General features: G+C 41.3%; 3 protein-coding genes across 4 annotated transcripts in view; 1 reads left to right on the top strand and 2 right to left on the bottom strand.

The window, feature by feature from the left end:
- Positions 1-67: 67 nt before the first annotated feature.
- On the bottom strand, positions 68-7,849 carry katnal2 (katanin p60 subunit A-like 2). The gene is made up of 16 exons (XM_079289533.1): positions 7,742-7,849; positions 7,225-7,295; positions 6,585-6,751; positions 6,403-6,439; positions 6,066-6,168; positions 5,884-5,982; positions 5,335-5,406; positions 5,080-5,157; positions 4,491-4,589; positions 3,595-3,658; positions 3,307-3,425; positions 3,081-3,172; positions 2,318-2,428; positions 1,815-1,977; positions 1,508-1,610; positions 68-341 (listed from the first exon to the last, which is right to left on the bottom strand). The coding sequence occupies exons 1-16, from the start codon at positions 7,793-7,795 to the stop codon at positions 202-204; spliced, it is 1,572 nt and encodes a 523-aa protein (XP_079145659.1). The 5' UTR covers positions 7,796-7,849; the 3' UTR covers positions 68-201.
- Positions 7,850-9,465: 1,616 nt separating this feature from the next.
- Positions 9,466-12,732, bottom strand: sigmar1 (sigma non-opioid intracellular receptor 1). Its single transcript, XM_079288806.1, has 5 exons — positions 12,461-12,732; positions 12,258-12,309; positions 11,798-11,946; positions 11,526-11,618; positions 9,466-11,368 (listed from the first exon to the last, which is right to left on the bottom strand). The coding sequence occupies exons 1-5, from the start codon at positions 12,603-12,605 to the stop codon at positions 11,139-11,141; spliced, it is 669 nt and encodes a 222-aa protein (XP_079144932.1). The 5' UTR covers positions 12,606-12,732; the 3' UTR covers positions 9,466-11,138.
- Positions 12,733-13,069: 337 nt separating this feature from the next.
- The window catches only part of galt (galactose-1-phosphate uridylyltransferase), a 36,491-nt gene continuing 31,484 nt past the window's right edge, over positions 13,070-18,076 (top strand). For both annotated transcript variants that reach the window (XM_079290163.1, XM_079290164.1), the window contains exons 1-5: positions 13,070-13,207; positions 13,987-14,156; positions 14,308-14,383; positions 14,713-14,761; positions 17,745-17,874. In XM_079290163.1, the coding sequence (XP_079146289.1) occupies positions 13,171-13,207; positions 13,987-14,156; positions 14,308-14,383; positions 14,713-14,761; positions 17,745-17,874 (462 nt within the window). In that variant the 5' untranslated portion in view covers positions 13,070-13,170. The remainder of the gene's footprint in view (positions 13,208-13,986; positions 14,157-14,307; positions 14,384-14,712; positions 14,762-17,744; positions 17,875-18,076) is intronic.

Consider the following 18,076-nt stretch of genomic DNA (forward strand, 5'->3'; position numbering starts at 1 on the left):
CAGAAGTTATATCATGGGGACATACTGAGTTCATTAAATTATGTTTGTTTTATGTAATGTGTGTGAGCTTAAAATAAGTTCTTTAGAAAAGCCCTAATGAAGAGCACACTCTTACCCCGACTCTCACGAACAACAGTTGGTGCTCTTACAGATATGTTGTAGTGTTGGTATAAAGTCTTTTTTCCAAAAATGGCCGGTGTGTCAGACAGACTCGTACTCTCTCTCCCAGGCCGTGTATCTGTCCATCAGGTTCCTAGCCGAGGGTTTGGTGTGTGTGATGACGTCTAGGAAGTCAGCTGTTGTCACAGTTTCCAGCTGAATGGCGGGCATGTCACTGTCTCCTGTGAAGGATAATGTATATCAGGGACACTTGACAGAGATCATGGCTGTTGTAGGGGTCCATATTGCGTCGTAGAGCCATGACTACTTTACTTTTGGTGTGCTGCAGCAAATGCCTTCACGCCTACACACCAAGACACCTAACCTAGAACTTATAGTAAGAAAACTCATGGCGTTTACCCAATCACATTTCAATAAAACCATGGAGGGCGTTACCTCATTTTTCTCAGACAAAGAAAGACTTTCCAGTCAATTTCATCTCAAGCAACCAAAAATACCTGAAAGCATGGCAGCTAAAATAAAGTTCACAATAAAGTAAAATGCCTCCTGGTGGAATGGGGGTGAAAACAAAATGAGCTTTCTTGACTTAAGTTCTAGGTTATGCCTGTTGGTGAGTCGCTCAACATATAACATTTGCTCATTTTGAGATAAAAACAGTTCTATGCAAGTAACTGCTGTCAGACATTTTGGAAAATGCTGCCGTGGTTATCAGTATGCCAGTCGGTAGTGGCCCAATACCCAGATTTATTATAAGCATATTAAGCCATAAAAGTACAAAATTTGGCGCTTTTATGACTAAATGAATAGGATGCTATGCCGCCCCACTATTGGTGTTTGCTGTAGAGCAGGGGTCTCAAACTCATCTTCACTCTGGGCCACATCAGCATCACGGTCGCCCTCAAAGGGCCGGTTGTAAATGTAACTTCTCCTAACATATTGGTAAATAACTGTCTCTGCATTTGATTATTGTTTATTCAAGTATAAAAATATTGTACATTGTACAAAAATATATTTAAGCACATTTCTGTTATTATAACTTAAATCCTTTTAATTTAGGGTTAAGAAACCCACATTACTCTATCAAAGATCAAACTGTTAAAGAAAATATCAAAGACAAGTTATTACAATAACTTTGTTCAAAGCTGAAAATCCTTTCAAGGCTGCGTTTGCACAATCCCACATGAAGTATTTCATGTGTTTTAAAGCCACGTTTAAAGTAGTCTTCAATGTACTCACAATACATTTCCATTTCAAATGTACAGTAACCAGCCAAAGAGCTGCTTCTGTGACTGTGTTTAAGTATCTCAGAATTCTGGACCTGTGAGTTAGTTGGCTGCATCATTTGACACCTCATAGTGTCACACAGTGTGTGTGTGTGTTGTCCTACCGTCCTTATGCGACTCCAGAGCATCAAAGATCTTGCGTACTGGTCTCATGGCGGCCTCCTTGCACACCAGTCTGAGATCAGAACCAGAGTAACCCTCCATCTCCTGCAACACACACAGGCAGATGAGGCCTAGCTGATAAGCGCTGTGTTGTGATTGTGTTCTGTATTCTCTCCTCTCAGTGGCAGCAGACATTAATGACACGCAACACAGTAACAACACAATAAATCATTTTTTCCAGGCAACAAAACAGACGAATAAATGATTTCAACACTTTAAATTGTCTTAACGAGTTTTCCTGTAACACACCTTCGCCAGAGTTTCATAGTCCAGCTCAGTCTGTAGCTCCACCCCTCCTGTGGAGCTGAGAGGAGGCAGCCAATGAGAGATCATGGCTTGGCGAGCTGGCAGGGAGGGAAGATTTACTAAAATCCTCTTCTCTAACCTCCTCAGCATGGCATGGTCCAGTTCCCTGAGAGAAGAGCAGGAACAGTTAGAGAACTGTAGACGGCAGTTTATTTCTCGTTTACTTTTAGTCCAAATATCCTTTTTGTTCAACTTGTTTCCTTATGTATTCTTTTTTTAAATTAAGTTAACAAAGACGGCGAAATATGATATTATTTTAGGAAATAATCTTAACCCAACGAGAACTGAGTTGAGCAAGAGAAATAGAGTGATAACGCAAAATAATGATTGTACACCGTCCGCCGTTCTTCACAAACACACTGATTTGTTATCGGTATCATTGTGAGAGATACAATACTGATAGCCATTGAGGTTTGTACATGTGTGTGTTTATGTTGGAGTATTACCAAGGCATGTTGGAGGCAGCCAGTACAAACACAAGGTCCTCGGATTTCGCCAGTCCGTCCATCTGAACCAGCAGCTCAGTCTTCATCCTGCGACTTCCCTCATGCTCTCCTCTGAAAACACACATCAGTGTGCTGTTATATCAGGTTCATATTCACCACCACATCAGTCTGCTGTCATATCAGGTTCATATTCACCACCACATCAGTCTGCTGTCATATCAGGTTCATATTCACCACCACATCAACGTCTTTAAAGGCTCTTTATTGTGACAGGAGTGAATTGTAATTACAGAACCAACCATGTCAGTCTTTGCACAGTGTTCTGCCCATTGTAATCCTTAAATTATTAAAGGGCTTCATAATTATGGCAAAAGTGATCATTTCAATTGTTTTTGCTTGGATAATAATGATAAATTCTGTTTATTATACATGATGATTTTGAACTATTTTCGTGTAGTTTTGACTAAAAATACTGATCTGCATTCAGACCTCTATTATGGCTAAAAACTATAATAATTTAATTAAAATTTAAAGCAAATGCCTGATGTAAAATCTTCGTAAAAAATAAAAAAAAGCATTTCTGGGTTCAGAAATGACAGACGTCTCACAGTAAGTTAAATGTCTTACTCATGGACAATGTGACAGGAGACATGGCTTCAGCTGAACGGACATACATGATTGTGTTTCGCAAAAAGTGAACTCCTAAGTCCTAACATTCAGGACGGGAGAAAAAACATTTACCGCACTTCGTGGTTTAGCTCACCCCATGTTGGTTCCTCTCTGGCTCATCACTGACTCCAGCTCATCCAGGAAGATTGTGGATGGGGCGTGGTACCTGGCCAGCTCAAACAGAACCTGCAGACATATGGATACACACAATAACCCAAATCCAAGCATAGTACAGGAGAAAATGAATGTAACCTGAAAACTTGTATTTTCTTATTTGTTGCATTTGACCTATTGTGTGTGTTGAAGAAGGAAGAACCTACCCGGACCAGTTTCTCAGAATCTCCTCTCCACTTGCTGACGATGCTGGAGGCGGAGATGTTGAAGAAGGTCGTCTTACACTCTGTAGCCACGGCCTTGGCCAACAGCGTCTTACCCGTACCTGTGTGTATGCGCGTCAGACGGTCACAAGAATGTGCGGAAGAATTCCAAATTGCTGGACTTTTGGGACCGGAAATGATTTAATGTGGCCCACTGATTAACAGCAAACAAACAGTTTTGTCTTTCCATCAACAAACCTGATGAAGGTTTTACGGCACTGGAGGTCTTACCTGGGGGGCCATAAAGCAGCAAGCCTTTCCACGGAGACAGGATGCCTGTAAACAGCTGGGGGTACTGAAATGAGAGAGGAGTCTAATATGAAAACTACAGCACAGATAAACCTTTAAAAAATATCAAAAAAAAAATCACATAACTCTATATAAAAATATGTTACAGCTGCAAACATAATCTTCCAGCAAGAAAACATAAATTTCCATTTTCTGCCGGCCAATAAGACGCTGAGCTGTGTGCAAAGAAAACAGATTATCTTGATGTATGGCTGAGTCAGTGCTGCAAATACCACATACTACAAATGAGTCTGAATTCTAGGTGGCAAACAGAGTCCGAGTCAAATTACCAAACTGACCTTTATACTCTCGGGAATGAATAATAATAGAGATGGAAGTTGGGGATTGTGGGAAGGTGCAGGTGCGGTGTTACTCAATAAAACAGTCCGGCAGAACAGAGGACAGACACATCAGTCCTCATCTCCGTCTGTAAATGTCAAGAGGATGCAGACAACCTGATTTGTTGTCATCATATCCATGAGAGAGGTCCAGGTGATGATGATAGAAGCGTGTATGTTCTGTGTGTGTGTGTGTGAGATATGTTTTATTTGTATTTGCGATATCTATATGAAGCGGCACAATTGTATGAAAGTGTTTGTGTCTATACATTCTACATGCCATTATATGCGTGTGTGTGCGTTCCTGATTTCCCTGCCTATCTATCCATCTGTGTATGTGTGTGTTACCATATCAGCCCAGATATAGATTTAATGTCGGCCTAACAGACTGGCCTGACCCCGCCGCCCTCCTTCTCTTAAAGCCCTTTAAAGGAGATGTATTCAGAATCGAAGCTGGGCGACCGCAGCTGAAATACCAGCATGCCCGGCCAGCGGCTGCACCTTAATGGGATAGATGACGGCCTCTTTGACGAATCGCTTGGCGTCTTCCAGGCCGATGATGTCCTCCCACCACACGTTGGGGCTGTGCAAATAGATGTCCTATAGGGGTGAATACACACACAAACACACAGGGTGGGGGATGCATGTGGAAGATATCAGCTTGAACCACACACACACACTCTCTCACACACACACACACACACACACACACACACACACACACACACACACACACACACACACACACACACACACACACACACACACACACACACACACACACACACACACACACACACACACACACACACACACACACACACACACACACACACACGAGATTAGGCTTGTATAAATGGGTATCCTTTAGAGTGAAACGGCCGGTAAGGGAACTAGATAGAACCTTCATTAATACAGCACATCTATCCATTCACAACAAAGCTCTCCAGTGCCCTCCAGTGGGCATATTTGGTATCACTTAAAGCATATCTTTACAAGTTTGCGCCACAAGGTTGAGATCAAATCAGCCTCTCCACATATATGTTTCTGGTTTGTCAGTGTTTGCAATATAGTGTGTGTGTAGTAGTACCCTGCTGATGATTGCAGCAAGTTCTCTCATCTCACCGCTCATTCCAGGAAAGCCACTGAGAGGCTTTAGCAGCCGTTCCTGCAACAAATCATAAAATCATTGTTATTGGTTATAGTGTAGTTCTATTAGTAGCTTTGCTATTGTTTGATTTGATTGTTATCGTGGATTTTTTGTAATGTAATTAAGGTAGTGTAAATGTATTTAAAATGGCAAGAAAAAGATGATATTTTTGCATGTTTAACAGACTATAATTACCATGTGGTCGGAGTCACTGCCAGCTCCCTTGACTGCGTCATGGATGGAACCTTTGCCGTCAATCATTTGGCCCTAACACAGGCAACACAAGATGTGTACTCACTGAGGCGAACTACGGTGTAATAAAAACAAACTGAAAGTGGGGGTTCAGTTTTCATTTCTTTATGAAAGCATGAGTTTGTATTTATCAGTTTATGTTTCTACTTTGTATAAAGAGAAAAAAAATGCAACTAAATTGTGTTAAATGGCTGTATTCATTAGGGGTTCGGCATCATCTGCTGTTGTCTTTTACTCTAAGTTGGTTTAGTTAGTAATGTTTTTATCAAAGACTGAACTCAAATAAAAAAATAACAACATACTGCACACAAACACTGATTCTGTCAGAATTTCCAATATAAATACACAATGGCACATTTTAATATAAAACAAACAATTAAAACCTATTAGAAAATCTGGGAGCTCATTTCTGTAAAATTACAAATAAAATACATCTTTGTAAAAGATAATGATCGCCTTCATCTGTAAATAACAACAAACACTCCCCGGTACCTTTCTGTTCACGGCTGCCTCACCAGCTGGTCCATTTCTGATGGAGGAAACGTTGAGACCAAAGTCGGACGACTCTGGATGAGCAGAAGAGACGTTCTCCTGGAAACCCAGTCATCAGGATGTCAGAATAACCACCGTGTTATTTCAATATTCTGATTTTGGTTGTCCTGTGTAAAATGTACATTTGTATGTGAACAGGCAGCTGTCCTCTTGGCTCCAATTCCAGACTGTGGGCTCGGACACTTGTTGATTTTGGGAAGAGGCTTGACAGCTGAACAGGGACTCCTGCGGGACAAAGAGACACACAGAAGACATCTATCCATGGAAGAAGATGGAATCGACCATCATGGCTCTACCAAGCACACCACACCTTATTTAAGACGACTGAAAAATCAGTCCAAGGCTTCTTCAAATCAATACTTACAATGATGTTTCTGTAGTGTATTTTACTCGTTTAGTTTATATCATCAGCATGTATGGACAGTGAATGACTAGTAAGTCAGAGATGGAGAGACTCACTTTTTTACTCCACCACTTCTTGCGTTTCTGTTTTCACCTTGACGTAAAGACAAAATATTCATTGACTATAATTGAGATGTAATGAATAAATCCAAATTATTCAGAATTTAGCCGCACATTTAGCACATGGAGCATGAGGTATGAGCTCTGTGCGGCTCAGTGTTTTAGTGGAGGTCACATACTTGGTTCTGCTGTTCTTCTGATAAGTTTGGGATATTTCTGGAACTTGACGTAGTGATAACTCTCGTAGTCCATCAGCACCATCTCCAGATCGATGTTATCACAGACCTCGAACCTCCTCACACCTCCATTAGTCTCCTGGTCCAAGGCCACGGCTGCAGACACGTAGCTGGCGAATGGACGCACAAGATATCACACACATGCACGCATGGACCTTGGACAGATAGAAAAGTAACAAGACACAAGGTCAGCTATGTCTGCTGTCTTGTACTGTGAGCCTGAGGATTCCAATATGATTTAGCTTGAATGTGTTTTGTTGACGAATTGCATACGATGTGGCCAATAAAGTCAGACACTTTCTATATAGACACACACAGCATGTCCTTTCTGCTTTTTACAATGGACCAAGTATAAACTGGCACAGTCTTTATACCAAGTCCAGGCTTTGAAATCTGAGACATCTCACGTGTCATCAACAGCCGTCCTGTCCTACTCAACCAATAAATCAATCAAACAATCAATGCAGAAATCAAATCCAATCTGCGTGCAAGATCCCCACCTAAATACTAAAAATGTAAAAACATGTGTGTTTTGACATGCCACTGCACATCTGGAGGTTCCAGCACACAACTGCATACTGACCCTTGCCCCAGCAGGTGTTGGTAAATGAGGATGAGGAGACTCTTCCTCCTCATCTCAGTCCTCAGCTCATCCTGTTGGACAGCGACACAGAACACACTCAGCACTTCAAACTGTACACACACACACACACACGACTGCTGCACGATACCAACACCACCCAGGACAAGTCAGAGAAAACTAACGTAAATATCAGTAGAGGGCGACAAATTGCCAAAAATGACACCCACCTGACTCAGTATCTTGGCAACCTGTAGACGCCGACCTAATTAGCTAACGAGCTAGCTTAGCTGCTTGTTGTGTAACGTTCGGTTAAGGTTAGCTAACGTTAATTGTGACAGTTTAGCTGTTGTTTGCTGCATAACGCGTGTAAAACACATCGACCTGGATATATGCTAACTTTGCTTGTTATCTAACTTAGGCCAGTTGATTTGACCAGAAGCTAAAAGGTTAATAGCTTACCAACAGTTGTCCGTAAAACCTGCTAGAAAACACAAAAACAAAACCCGTATTCTCTCACCGCTTCCCGGGCTTGGTGGGCGACTTTTATTGATTGATAGGAAAGCTCCATCATGCCTCTGAAAGCTTAGTGAGAGGGTGGCTCTATGCTCCAGTTTCCTGATGTCCCTCAGTAGTTTTGGAAGTCTGTGTCAACGTGTTTGTGTGGAGTCGTATGTTTTGTCCCTCGGGGCTACCGTAGAGAAGTGTAACGTGTTCCTTTCTCCTGTAAGTCGGTAAATAAATACAAACAATGGAGAACAAAGTACTGCAGAAACAATGACAATGCCTAGAACTATCAAGATGAGGAACTTATGCAACCAGTGATCAACACGGACTATTATAACTTCATAAACCAAGTGTATTACAATAACTTAGCTAAATGTATTGTACTTTTCCAGCAAATCACATATCTTTTCCATGCAATATATTACATACAGAACTCTAAAATGAATGGATAAACAATTAAATTTTGAATAATTTTACTCACAAATATCAGTTGAGAAATTACATTTCAGCCTCATTAAAGGGTGAAATGTTGTTCCCTCTGAGATGGTGGAAGATTTCTATCCAAAAATATCAAGTGATTTGATCCTGAATATGTCCACTAGAGAGCAGGGAAGACCTTTGCTGTGAGTAAATTGAAGCTACATATTAATGAAGGCTCAGTGGTTCAATACATTTCCTTCATCTGATATTTAATTCTAAAGGACACTTACTGTATTTATGAAAGCCTAATTGCACGAGAATGTGTGCTGGTTTATGTACAAGCACAGACCGGCTTTCTGCTCGTGACTGAATCTTGTATTATTTCTATCCATTCTTTGTAATATTTTCTACTTGCATCACTCACTCTTTGTGTGTGTGTGTGTCTGTTCACCCCTATAGGACATCTATTTGCACAGTCCGAATGTGCGGTGGGAGGACATCATCGGCCTGGAAGACGCCAAGCGATTCGTCAAAGAGGCCGTCATCCATCCCGTTAAGGTGCAGCCGCTGGCCGGGCATGCTGGTATTTCAGCACCGGTCGCCCAGCTTCGATTCTGAATACATCTCCTTTAAAGGGCTTTAAGAGAAGGAGGGCGGCGGGGTCAGGCCAGTCTGTTAGGCCGACATTAAATCTATATCTGGGCTGATATGGTAACACACGCATACACAGATGGATAGATAGGCAGAGGAAGGGTGGACATATAGCATAAACTCAAAGGCTACAAGCAATAAGAATGTGTGCTATGACATGTGGAACATGTACACGAGCATGCACATTCATACTCTCACACACGGGCAAACATACACCCACATGAAATGCACACGCTTCTATCATCATCACCTAGACCTCGCTCATGGATATGACGACAACAAATCAGGTTGTCTGCATCCTCTTGACATTTACCGACGGAGATGAGGACTGATGTGTCTGTCCTTTATTCTGCTGGCCTGCTTTATTGAATAACACCGTCTATTCAGGCAGCATAACTCCAGCTACCCACACTCCCCAACCTCATCTCCATTTCTTATCAACTCTCTGGAGTATACAAGGTCAGTTTTGTGGTTTCACTCAGCTTGTGTTTACCACCCAGAATTACCCCCGATGTGTGTTTGTGTTGAAGGACAAAGGCACCTGTGATGGATAAGTCAGGAGAGCTGAGTTCTTAAAATTGATTGGAAGTGTAAGTATTTTAAAAAGCAATAAACCAGGCTTGTATAATTTTCCTTCAAAAACATTTATTTCTTCTGGCACGGTCAGTTTTTATCATTACCTTGGAGTAAATTGCACATCCGCTCATCAACATTTAAGGTACAGCGATAATGTTTCTTTATTTCGCTATCCATCCATGAGACTACACTGCTACTGATGCTGCTGTATATAAATCAAATAACTAGTTTGGGTAGTTAGACTAGAAACCCGATATGGCCCTTGATGGCTTCAGGCATCAGTCTGAAATTAAGACTGTTTCATCTGAAAAGGACGTGAACGGGGACATGGTGGACTAAGCAGCAGCGGTTTGCTCGAACAGTAAAATTTCCAAGTAAAGTAAATAAATATTATTTACAAAAGATTTTGATTTGCTGACATTTTTTCCCTCAGCATTATATAACAATGTCGCATTGTAGAGGACTGTGGATACCGTTTTTTCCCCCCTATTGGATTGGTGCAAAGGTTCAGACACTGAACGGAGGCTGAGGGCACTACAGCCAAGTAGCCTTACTTGGTCAGAGCACAATAGCATTCAAGTTTATCTCTACAGTTAGATTTTTAAAAGGATTGTGTCATGTGAATGAATGAAATGTGGATAGCTGCAGCATAACACAGGAGAGGTCTTAAGTACACAGCAGCAGTGTTTCTTTTTTCCCATTTTCGAAGCCAAATAGGAATTGCACAAAGGACTCCCAAATTTCGCCAAAGAAGTATCTGCTGTTGTTTAATAGCAATCTGTTAGTGCACAGTAGCTCTGATGTAGCCAAGCACACAATGCCAGAGTGTCTATAATCATTAAAACACTCCGAGCTTGCATGAAGCTGGCTATGACTCATACTGATTGAGCCATAAAATGGGACATTGCACACACACACACACACATTATTCGGGCAGTTTTCTCCACCATATTCCATCTGGATTTCAACATTTTCCAAAGATCTATTGAATGAGGAAATGGGAGACAAAGTTCAAGAGCGGTCTGGACTTGGGAGCAAACAAGCCTCTTGGTTTTATTGGCATGATTTACTAAGAATCCAATGCATATATATGTGAAATGGGTATTTACTAAGAAAATAGTGTGCTTTGGCTTTGCATTACTTATTACAGCTAAATTGACGATTGCATATGCTTTAAAAGTGATTCCGTGGTCCTCAAAATTGTTCTTTTTTTCCTCTCATAATTGTATGATTCATAATTATTTTAAAAAGTGATTGGTTGGGTACAAATATTGTCTTATTATTCCCAAAATAAGAATCTCAGATTTGGTGAAAAAGGTTTTTGGGGCTCCATTCTTTAAACCAGATGTTTAAAAAACTATTTAAGACATTACAGACTACGTAGGCAGCTTAAGCTCTTTCTGTGTAGACTAAGATGCTGAGTATCACTGAGGGACTCGTTGAGCGGTCCAGCCTTTATGGACGTCAGTGGTAAATATTGCACTGTTGATGCAGTTTGATGTCATTGGGTGAAGGGAAAGGTACTCAAGCACTTTATTTTGGACAGCCTTAACGAGGGGCAAAAACATAAATGTATTACTTTACTGATGCTAATTTGGATCGTCTACAATTCCAGGTAACAATATTTGATCTTGAATGATCCAGCCCAGATTCCCCCCCCCCCCCATGCTAGATGTTAAGTGTTCAGGGGTAAAGCTGTGTGACGACAAGGCGAACCTTTGATGCAATTGTCCTTGTGCAGGCGTCCGAGCCTCGATCGTGCCTCAGAAAACTCCGGCCTCTGTAAGTAGTGTACCAGCCTCGAGCAGCAGACACTTGACATAGACGCGCACGGTGTAGAACATTGTGAGGAAGTCCTGGGTGCTGAACAAGGTGTCAGCCAGAGCAAATCCCAGCGTGGAGGGGATGAAACCTCTGCCGTACTCCACCATCCACGTCCCGGTGCTCCACTGGACCGACGTGGCCTCGCCGACACCTTGTACGATGGTGTCACCTGTGGAGAAAGAGATTTGGAGGTATGGGAAGAGAAACAAACAAAGAAAACAACACTATTTGCCATTCAGACACAGTATGTTTACACCATTAGGATAGACAGAAAATCAAGCCTACAAAAACATGAAGTTGTAGATTAGAATGTATTCTGGTATTACCAGGGTAGTATATTTCACTCTTTGTTGTCCCCTCCTTCCACTGTCTGAAGGTGCCGGATATGATGGTGTCAGAAATCTCGGCCCAGTAACGACCTGACCGATGAGAGCAGACAGAGTCAAACTTCTAAAATCATTTTGTTTTGTATTTCTGAAACCCTTTAATTCAGTACGACCGTGACAAAGTTCAACAACTCTATTAGTATCCCTGTTGAAACAGATGTTTCCCCATGGCATGGCAAACAGACAGACTTTCAGTCCCCTTCCTTCCTCACCTGAGTGTCCTCCTGTGTCCACTGCAGTGCCAAACAGCAGCAGGTACTCTGTGAGCGAGGCGTGGACTAGACACATCGAGCCCATCCAACCACCGGCGTTCACAAACACCCACTGCAGGTCCTCATCTGGAAGGATGTGGCCAGGATACCTAGTTTGATTAGACTTTATTATAATCGGTTTGTTTTTTCATCTAGTGAATTCAATAACATGTATGCACACCAGGAAGGTTACTGGAAAAACAGCCTAAGGAAGAGTGACGGCTGATTATTAAACACATCATTCTAATATTCATTAGATGCAGTCCTCCATGGAGGGCAGACTCAGCTCTGCAACACATCATGTAACACAGTATAGTATTCATTGACTGAATATGGGTCAATCGCGGTTTTGACAACTGCTTCAACACTTGAAATTTGCATTAGACAGCAGCTATTAGTGCTTACATGCCAGAAAGTTTACCTCTTCCTGAGCTCCACCACCACTTTGGAGAAGGCCTGTTCATGGTCCTGTCCTGCATAACGACATGTACAGTATGGAAGGCAGTGAGGACTACTTAGGGTACTTACAGTCCTGTAGTTGTACTTTAAACTGCATTTCAGTGAAGTGAAGGTCGGTATTGATTTGATTTAGGTATACAGCTCCTCATTACTTAAATGGCTCACCTGCGTACTGTTTGGCCAATTTGGCGACGTCTTCTTTATTGAAAACGTACTGCTTGGTGGCCATCCAGTGTCGCAGCAGCAGCACGGCCGGGACGGTGACTGCGGTGAACAGGAACAGTTTTAAAAGCGTTCTGACTACAGACATGGTTGAAACGGACCGGACAGAGAGACAGCAGCAGGTTTGCCTACACGTGTACACAGAGACGGACAGGTTGCTCCAGACACGCCATCGGGGGAGGTGGGGAAAGGAGCGAAGTGAAGTCCAAACTCCTTCTTCCTGGTCATGTGGGAGCGGGAGGTGCTGCTCGGCCAATCAGAGGACGAGTTAGTCGTATGGGCGACGGCAGATTCTGGGTTGCCAGCATTGTTGTAAAACCCTCTTATGGAAATTTTTATTTATTTTGCATTCTTAGTAACAAAAAAGGCATCAACAAATGTATATTTGATGAATTTGTATTGAATGCAAACGTTTAATTGCCATTTTGTTATTGGTTGATGATTTTCGCCTTTCATTTTTGGACTTTTAGAGATTTTTCTTATCATATTGATTTGTCCCAAACAGCATGTTTGTTTCGCCTGTCAAAAAACAGGAAGTAGGCAGAGGAGTTTCGTGGACAGGAGACAGTTTGGTGGCTATAACCTGACTGCTAATTAAAGTTCAGTGATTTAACGCCGGAGAGGTGACAGTTTATCAAACAGCACCGACCAACATGAGCGGCACAACAGAAGTCAGTTTTGATCCAAAAGGTACGGAGCTTTGTTAAATTAGGAGAGTAAAAATGATTCAATTCATTCAGGACCTCGGTACCTGCAGATTGTTTACGTATGTGCAGAGAATTTATTTAAAGCTCTATTAAAAAAACGGTTGTTTCACGTTACTTTTCCTTACTAGACGTCAAATCCACTCAAACAGACGCTTTACAAATATGTAGGATATACTGTCGAACTTTGCATGGATTTAATACACTAAAAATGTCTATATTCTACCAGGAAGCTGTTTTTTCCGATACTAAAGGAAGCATCACAATAACACACACTTTTCATTGTTGTTCGATCATATTGAATTTCCGTGTGAAATATAATATATAGGTTCTCAGAAATCAATATGTTGATGCAAAACCACCCAATTAGTTAGTCCTGTCTTGCTTATTGCTTCACAGTACGATAGCCAGCTGTGTAGTCTCGTGACTTGAGTTCCTGCTGCTTTTACTGCTGCAAACAGCAAACAGTCATCCATATAATCCGCACAGCTATAGGAACACACTTTTTTTCGACAGAATACATCATTTATCATTTCAATGAACGAGCAATTCATTGATAATGAAAATAAATATTCTTTTCAGCATAAACAATTCCCTTTACTGCACACAGGTTAAAGAGGATGTAATGAGCTTGGAGTGACTAATTGATCAGGTTGATTTCACATGCACATGATTATATTCCACTGTTGGTCATTGTTTCAGCTCTCAAAAGAACCTGCTCTCTGTGTTATTTATTTGCCTTTCCTCGTCTCATGTCTCCCTCAGAGCACCAACACCTGCGTTACAACCCTCTGCGTGACACCTGGGTCCTTGTGTCGGCCCACCGCATGAAGAGACCCTGGGCAGGTCAGGTAGAGAAACCTCCCGAGGAACACATACCCAGACATGACCCCCGCAACCCACTCTGTCCCGGGAACACACGTGCAAATGGAGAGGTAAGAACAGGTTAATACGTTTCACGAAAGGCGTCATTATCAATAATATTAAATTATTGAGACATATCTGGACTCCTTCAGCTACCAAGTATAAATGGCATTTGCTTTGGACAACAACATAGGTGGTTTTTTCCTGTCTATTTCTCTACAGGTAAATCCAGACTATGACAGCACTTTTCTTTTTGAAAATGACTTCCCCGCTCTTCAGCCTGACGCACCAGATCCTGGTGAGGAGTATTTCTGATGCTGTAAAAACACTACAAGTAATTGCATTACATAATATAAACTATTTAAACCACTGGTTAAAATATCAGTGGTTCATATAGTTATTTTGCTTTTAATTGAAAGTACACTCAAATAGACTGCTGTTATTTTATCTACATCTTAGGCACAAAACAATTGATTTTCGAGATGATTTCATGGCCCAATAAACCAGTCAATCAGGCCTAACGGGTGCATGTGAATCAATGTACTTCAAATTGTAAGGCAAATGAATTGTTAAAATGTTAATACAACATTACATGTTGAAACAAGTTACATTTGCTGTGTTCTTCAGGTTCAGATCAACATCCATTGTTCCAGTCTAAAGCTGCCAGGGGCGTCTGGTAAGAACAAAGCGTCCTGTCGCACGTTGCAGGAATAATCACCGTGTCAATGCTGTCTTACCATGTGAAGGTTTTTGTGTGCAAAGGACGTGTAGATTATGCAATGTAATGTTAAACTAAAACTGTTTCTGAAAACGGCAATATTTATGTTTCACGTCGTGCCTGGTCTTTCACCAATAAACTACAGTATTACCATGAGAGGAATATCAAACGCATACATAATCTAAATTAGCGTGCGATTTCGAATTTAGTCAAGGATGCATCTTAATCAATGTTCCTTTTGTAAATAATCGTGATGCATTCAAATTTATGACCACTTAAATCTGAACTGATGAGTGCAATCAGAGCAGTCATGCTGAGGCAACGTTCATACGTTGTTGTGATTATCATCAGCATAATAACGCTATTAGCAGAAGGCAATTTTGTTCATCAACGCACGGCATGTCACTTGTTTTCGGGACATCTTGAACTATGCAAAATAAATTACAAATCCTCACTCTCAACACATTCATTAAGATGTGTGCAGTCCTCTGTGGCACCACCTGATGGGGATGTTTTCTCACTCCATTTTTGACGACCTGGATGCTTGAATGTTCTGATGACATGGATTTCCGTCCAGTGATATTTACCTCAGACCCTTTTGGAACGCAGGGAAAAAATAAGTCGTATTGGAGTCTGAAACCATCTTGTTCCTGGGAATATGTTGTATTCCTTCATGAAATAGTTTGAACCAGCTTTCTGATCTATCAGCTGATAATCGACTGTTGGATTTATTCCCTGTCAAAGTTGATTTGTGGTCTGGGAACCCTAACAGGGGGCTTTGTTAGTGATCCCTTGCATACACAATACACACAGTAGTGTATAAATAGATCCACCGACAGATAAATGACACAAAACCTTTGCTAATATAGATTTATCTCTTGAAACTTAACCTCACATAGCTCGTACTGTGCCATAGATCAGAAAGTGAAGCTTCAAACACAACCCTTTCACATTTTGATATCATAGCAAAGACATGTGGTCGTCAGTCTGTAGACTGTAGTTATCGTATCTTTAATTCGCATTTCGGGAATACTTTTGTTGATTCTGCCTGACGGCAGAGTTAGACAACAGCTGAATAATGGATTCAATCAAAACACCGTACTGCCTGGGCTGGTTGAAAACCAAACTTCCCATGTGTTGGCAGGTGTAGAGGCTGTCTGTTATTTCTTGCCACATGCACTCACAGAGTAACAAGCAGAGAAACAGCACTGGTTGTCGTGTTGCTCTTGTCTTGTTATTGATTGATTGTTACATTTCAGGGGATTTTTTCAACCTCGCAGATTCAGTCTGTGTGGGTTTGTGTGTGTGTTTTTATTTTTTTGTCTGTTCCTGATGCGGGGGTTGTATACGTGTTTGTTTGGTACAGTTTTTCTTGTTTGTGGCACGCTCAGTCCACACAGACTTGTGACGATGTCAAAGTAAGAGGGAGCTTGGAAGCTGGACGAGTGCGTTCTGCCCTGCAGCAACATTTGAGCCAATTAGAGGGAAAACAAAATGGGAAATGGGATTTGGGTCATGGGAGACAAAAGCGAGATGGGGCGAGGGAAGAGAACCTTCTAATGACTTGCTGCATCACCCCTTCTCAGCCGTACATTCTCTCTCAGCAGAGTGATCCTAAATCCTGTGGCAAATGATTTGGTAATACTACTTCATTGATATTTAATTTGACAGGCCTAATAGTGTCCTTTTCATTTCCTAGTAAGGAACTGTAATGTAACTTAATTTCTTCGGAAGTTCCCTTTAATTACAATTGTTTATAGCATATAATTGTATTAGCCTTTGAGACATTATTCAACCCACACTGATAAAACAACGGCTCACAAAGAAAAAGGGCATTCTAACTTCAGTGGTAACCATGAAACAATATATATATATATTAATATATATATATATATATATACACACAGAAGTGCAGTATATGGAGTGCCTTCAGTTTCTGTGATACAATTCATAAATACGATCATTCAGTTTTGCTCAGAGCATAAACACCAAAGTCATGTTCAATTATTGATCATGTTCTAGCTGCTCGGGCCCTTAGAGGAGCCTGTCTGTTGATAGAAATTACATTTTTCTGACTCTGACAGTGGAGCTGGTTTCCACTGGGCAACATAGTTAAGGCTGAAAGCAAATATGAATATGTGGATTAAAATGCACACACTTATAAACTGGTTAAAACATAGAATCACACTCTGAAGTTGTGTTTTTTTGTTCAGTTAGTCACGCTCACTTTTAGTTTTTTACAGAATTCAGCGCTGTTCATAGATCACAGTGGATATTGTGAGTGAAGCTCTGAGCATGCCTGTCTCTTATCATATTTACAATCTATCTCAAAAACTCTGTTGACACTGAAGTTTGGTCATTATTGGCTGTGATTATATTTCAGAGTGCAAAAGAAATTAAATCGGTCAGACTTGCCATTTTCCAAGTGCAGCCATGTGTCATTTGGGCCGAAGAGCACCATCAACAAGAGCTTCAAATAAATATCCAAAGTAAAAAATGTCAAAGAAGATTTGAAGCTGTTTTTGACAAGTGGTCTCTGGGAAGTACAGAGCAGTAATTTCACAGTACTTAGCACTGGACACCAGAAACAATGACTTGTACTGTTAACAAGGCCAGTCTTAAACACAGTAGATCAAGACTCTTTAAGAAAAATATATATTTCAATGAAAATCCAGGCAAGACAGCAGCAGCACATGTATCACTTATGAACAACAACCAGAACAAGAACATCATGCTAGATCATAAACACACAGAATAAATAGAGAGCCAGACAGGTTTAAACACATGAGATCGGTGCAGTAAGAGGTAATTAAGATGCTACTGTCAAGGTGCCCATCAGCAAAGCGCTGAACCCCCAACTTCCTTTTTTTTTAAAGTGGGGGGTTATCACCTTCCCACTCTCTAACATCTCTCTCGCCATCCTCTCTGTCTGTTCTTTCAGTAAGGTCATGTGTTTCCATCCCTGGTCAGACGTCACCCTCCCTCTCATGAAGAAACAAGAGGTTGTCAAAGTGATTGACAAGTGGGCGGAGCTTGTTGAAGAACTAGGAAACACGTACCCCTGGGTTCAGGTATGAGATGGGCGCACACACACACACACACACACACACACCCCTATTAACATTCACAAATTATTGATGTAGTTTCTCCCAGGGCTGGACACCTTTAAAATGTAAAAGCAGGTAAACCTTTCGTCACTGATCCTTCTGGATCATTGGATAAAACTTTAATGATGCCTCCGGGCAACTTGCAAATTCAAACAGCAGCAACAGA

The sequence above is a fragment of the Melanostigma gelatinosum genome (genome assembly GCF_949748355.1).
Source record: "Melanostigma gelatinosum genome assembly, chromosome: 18".
Lineage (NCBI taxonomy): Eukaryota > Metazoa > Chordata > Actinopteri > Perciformes > Zoarcidae > Melanostigma > Melanostigma gelatinosum.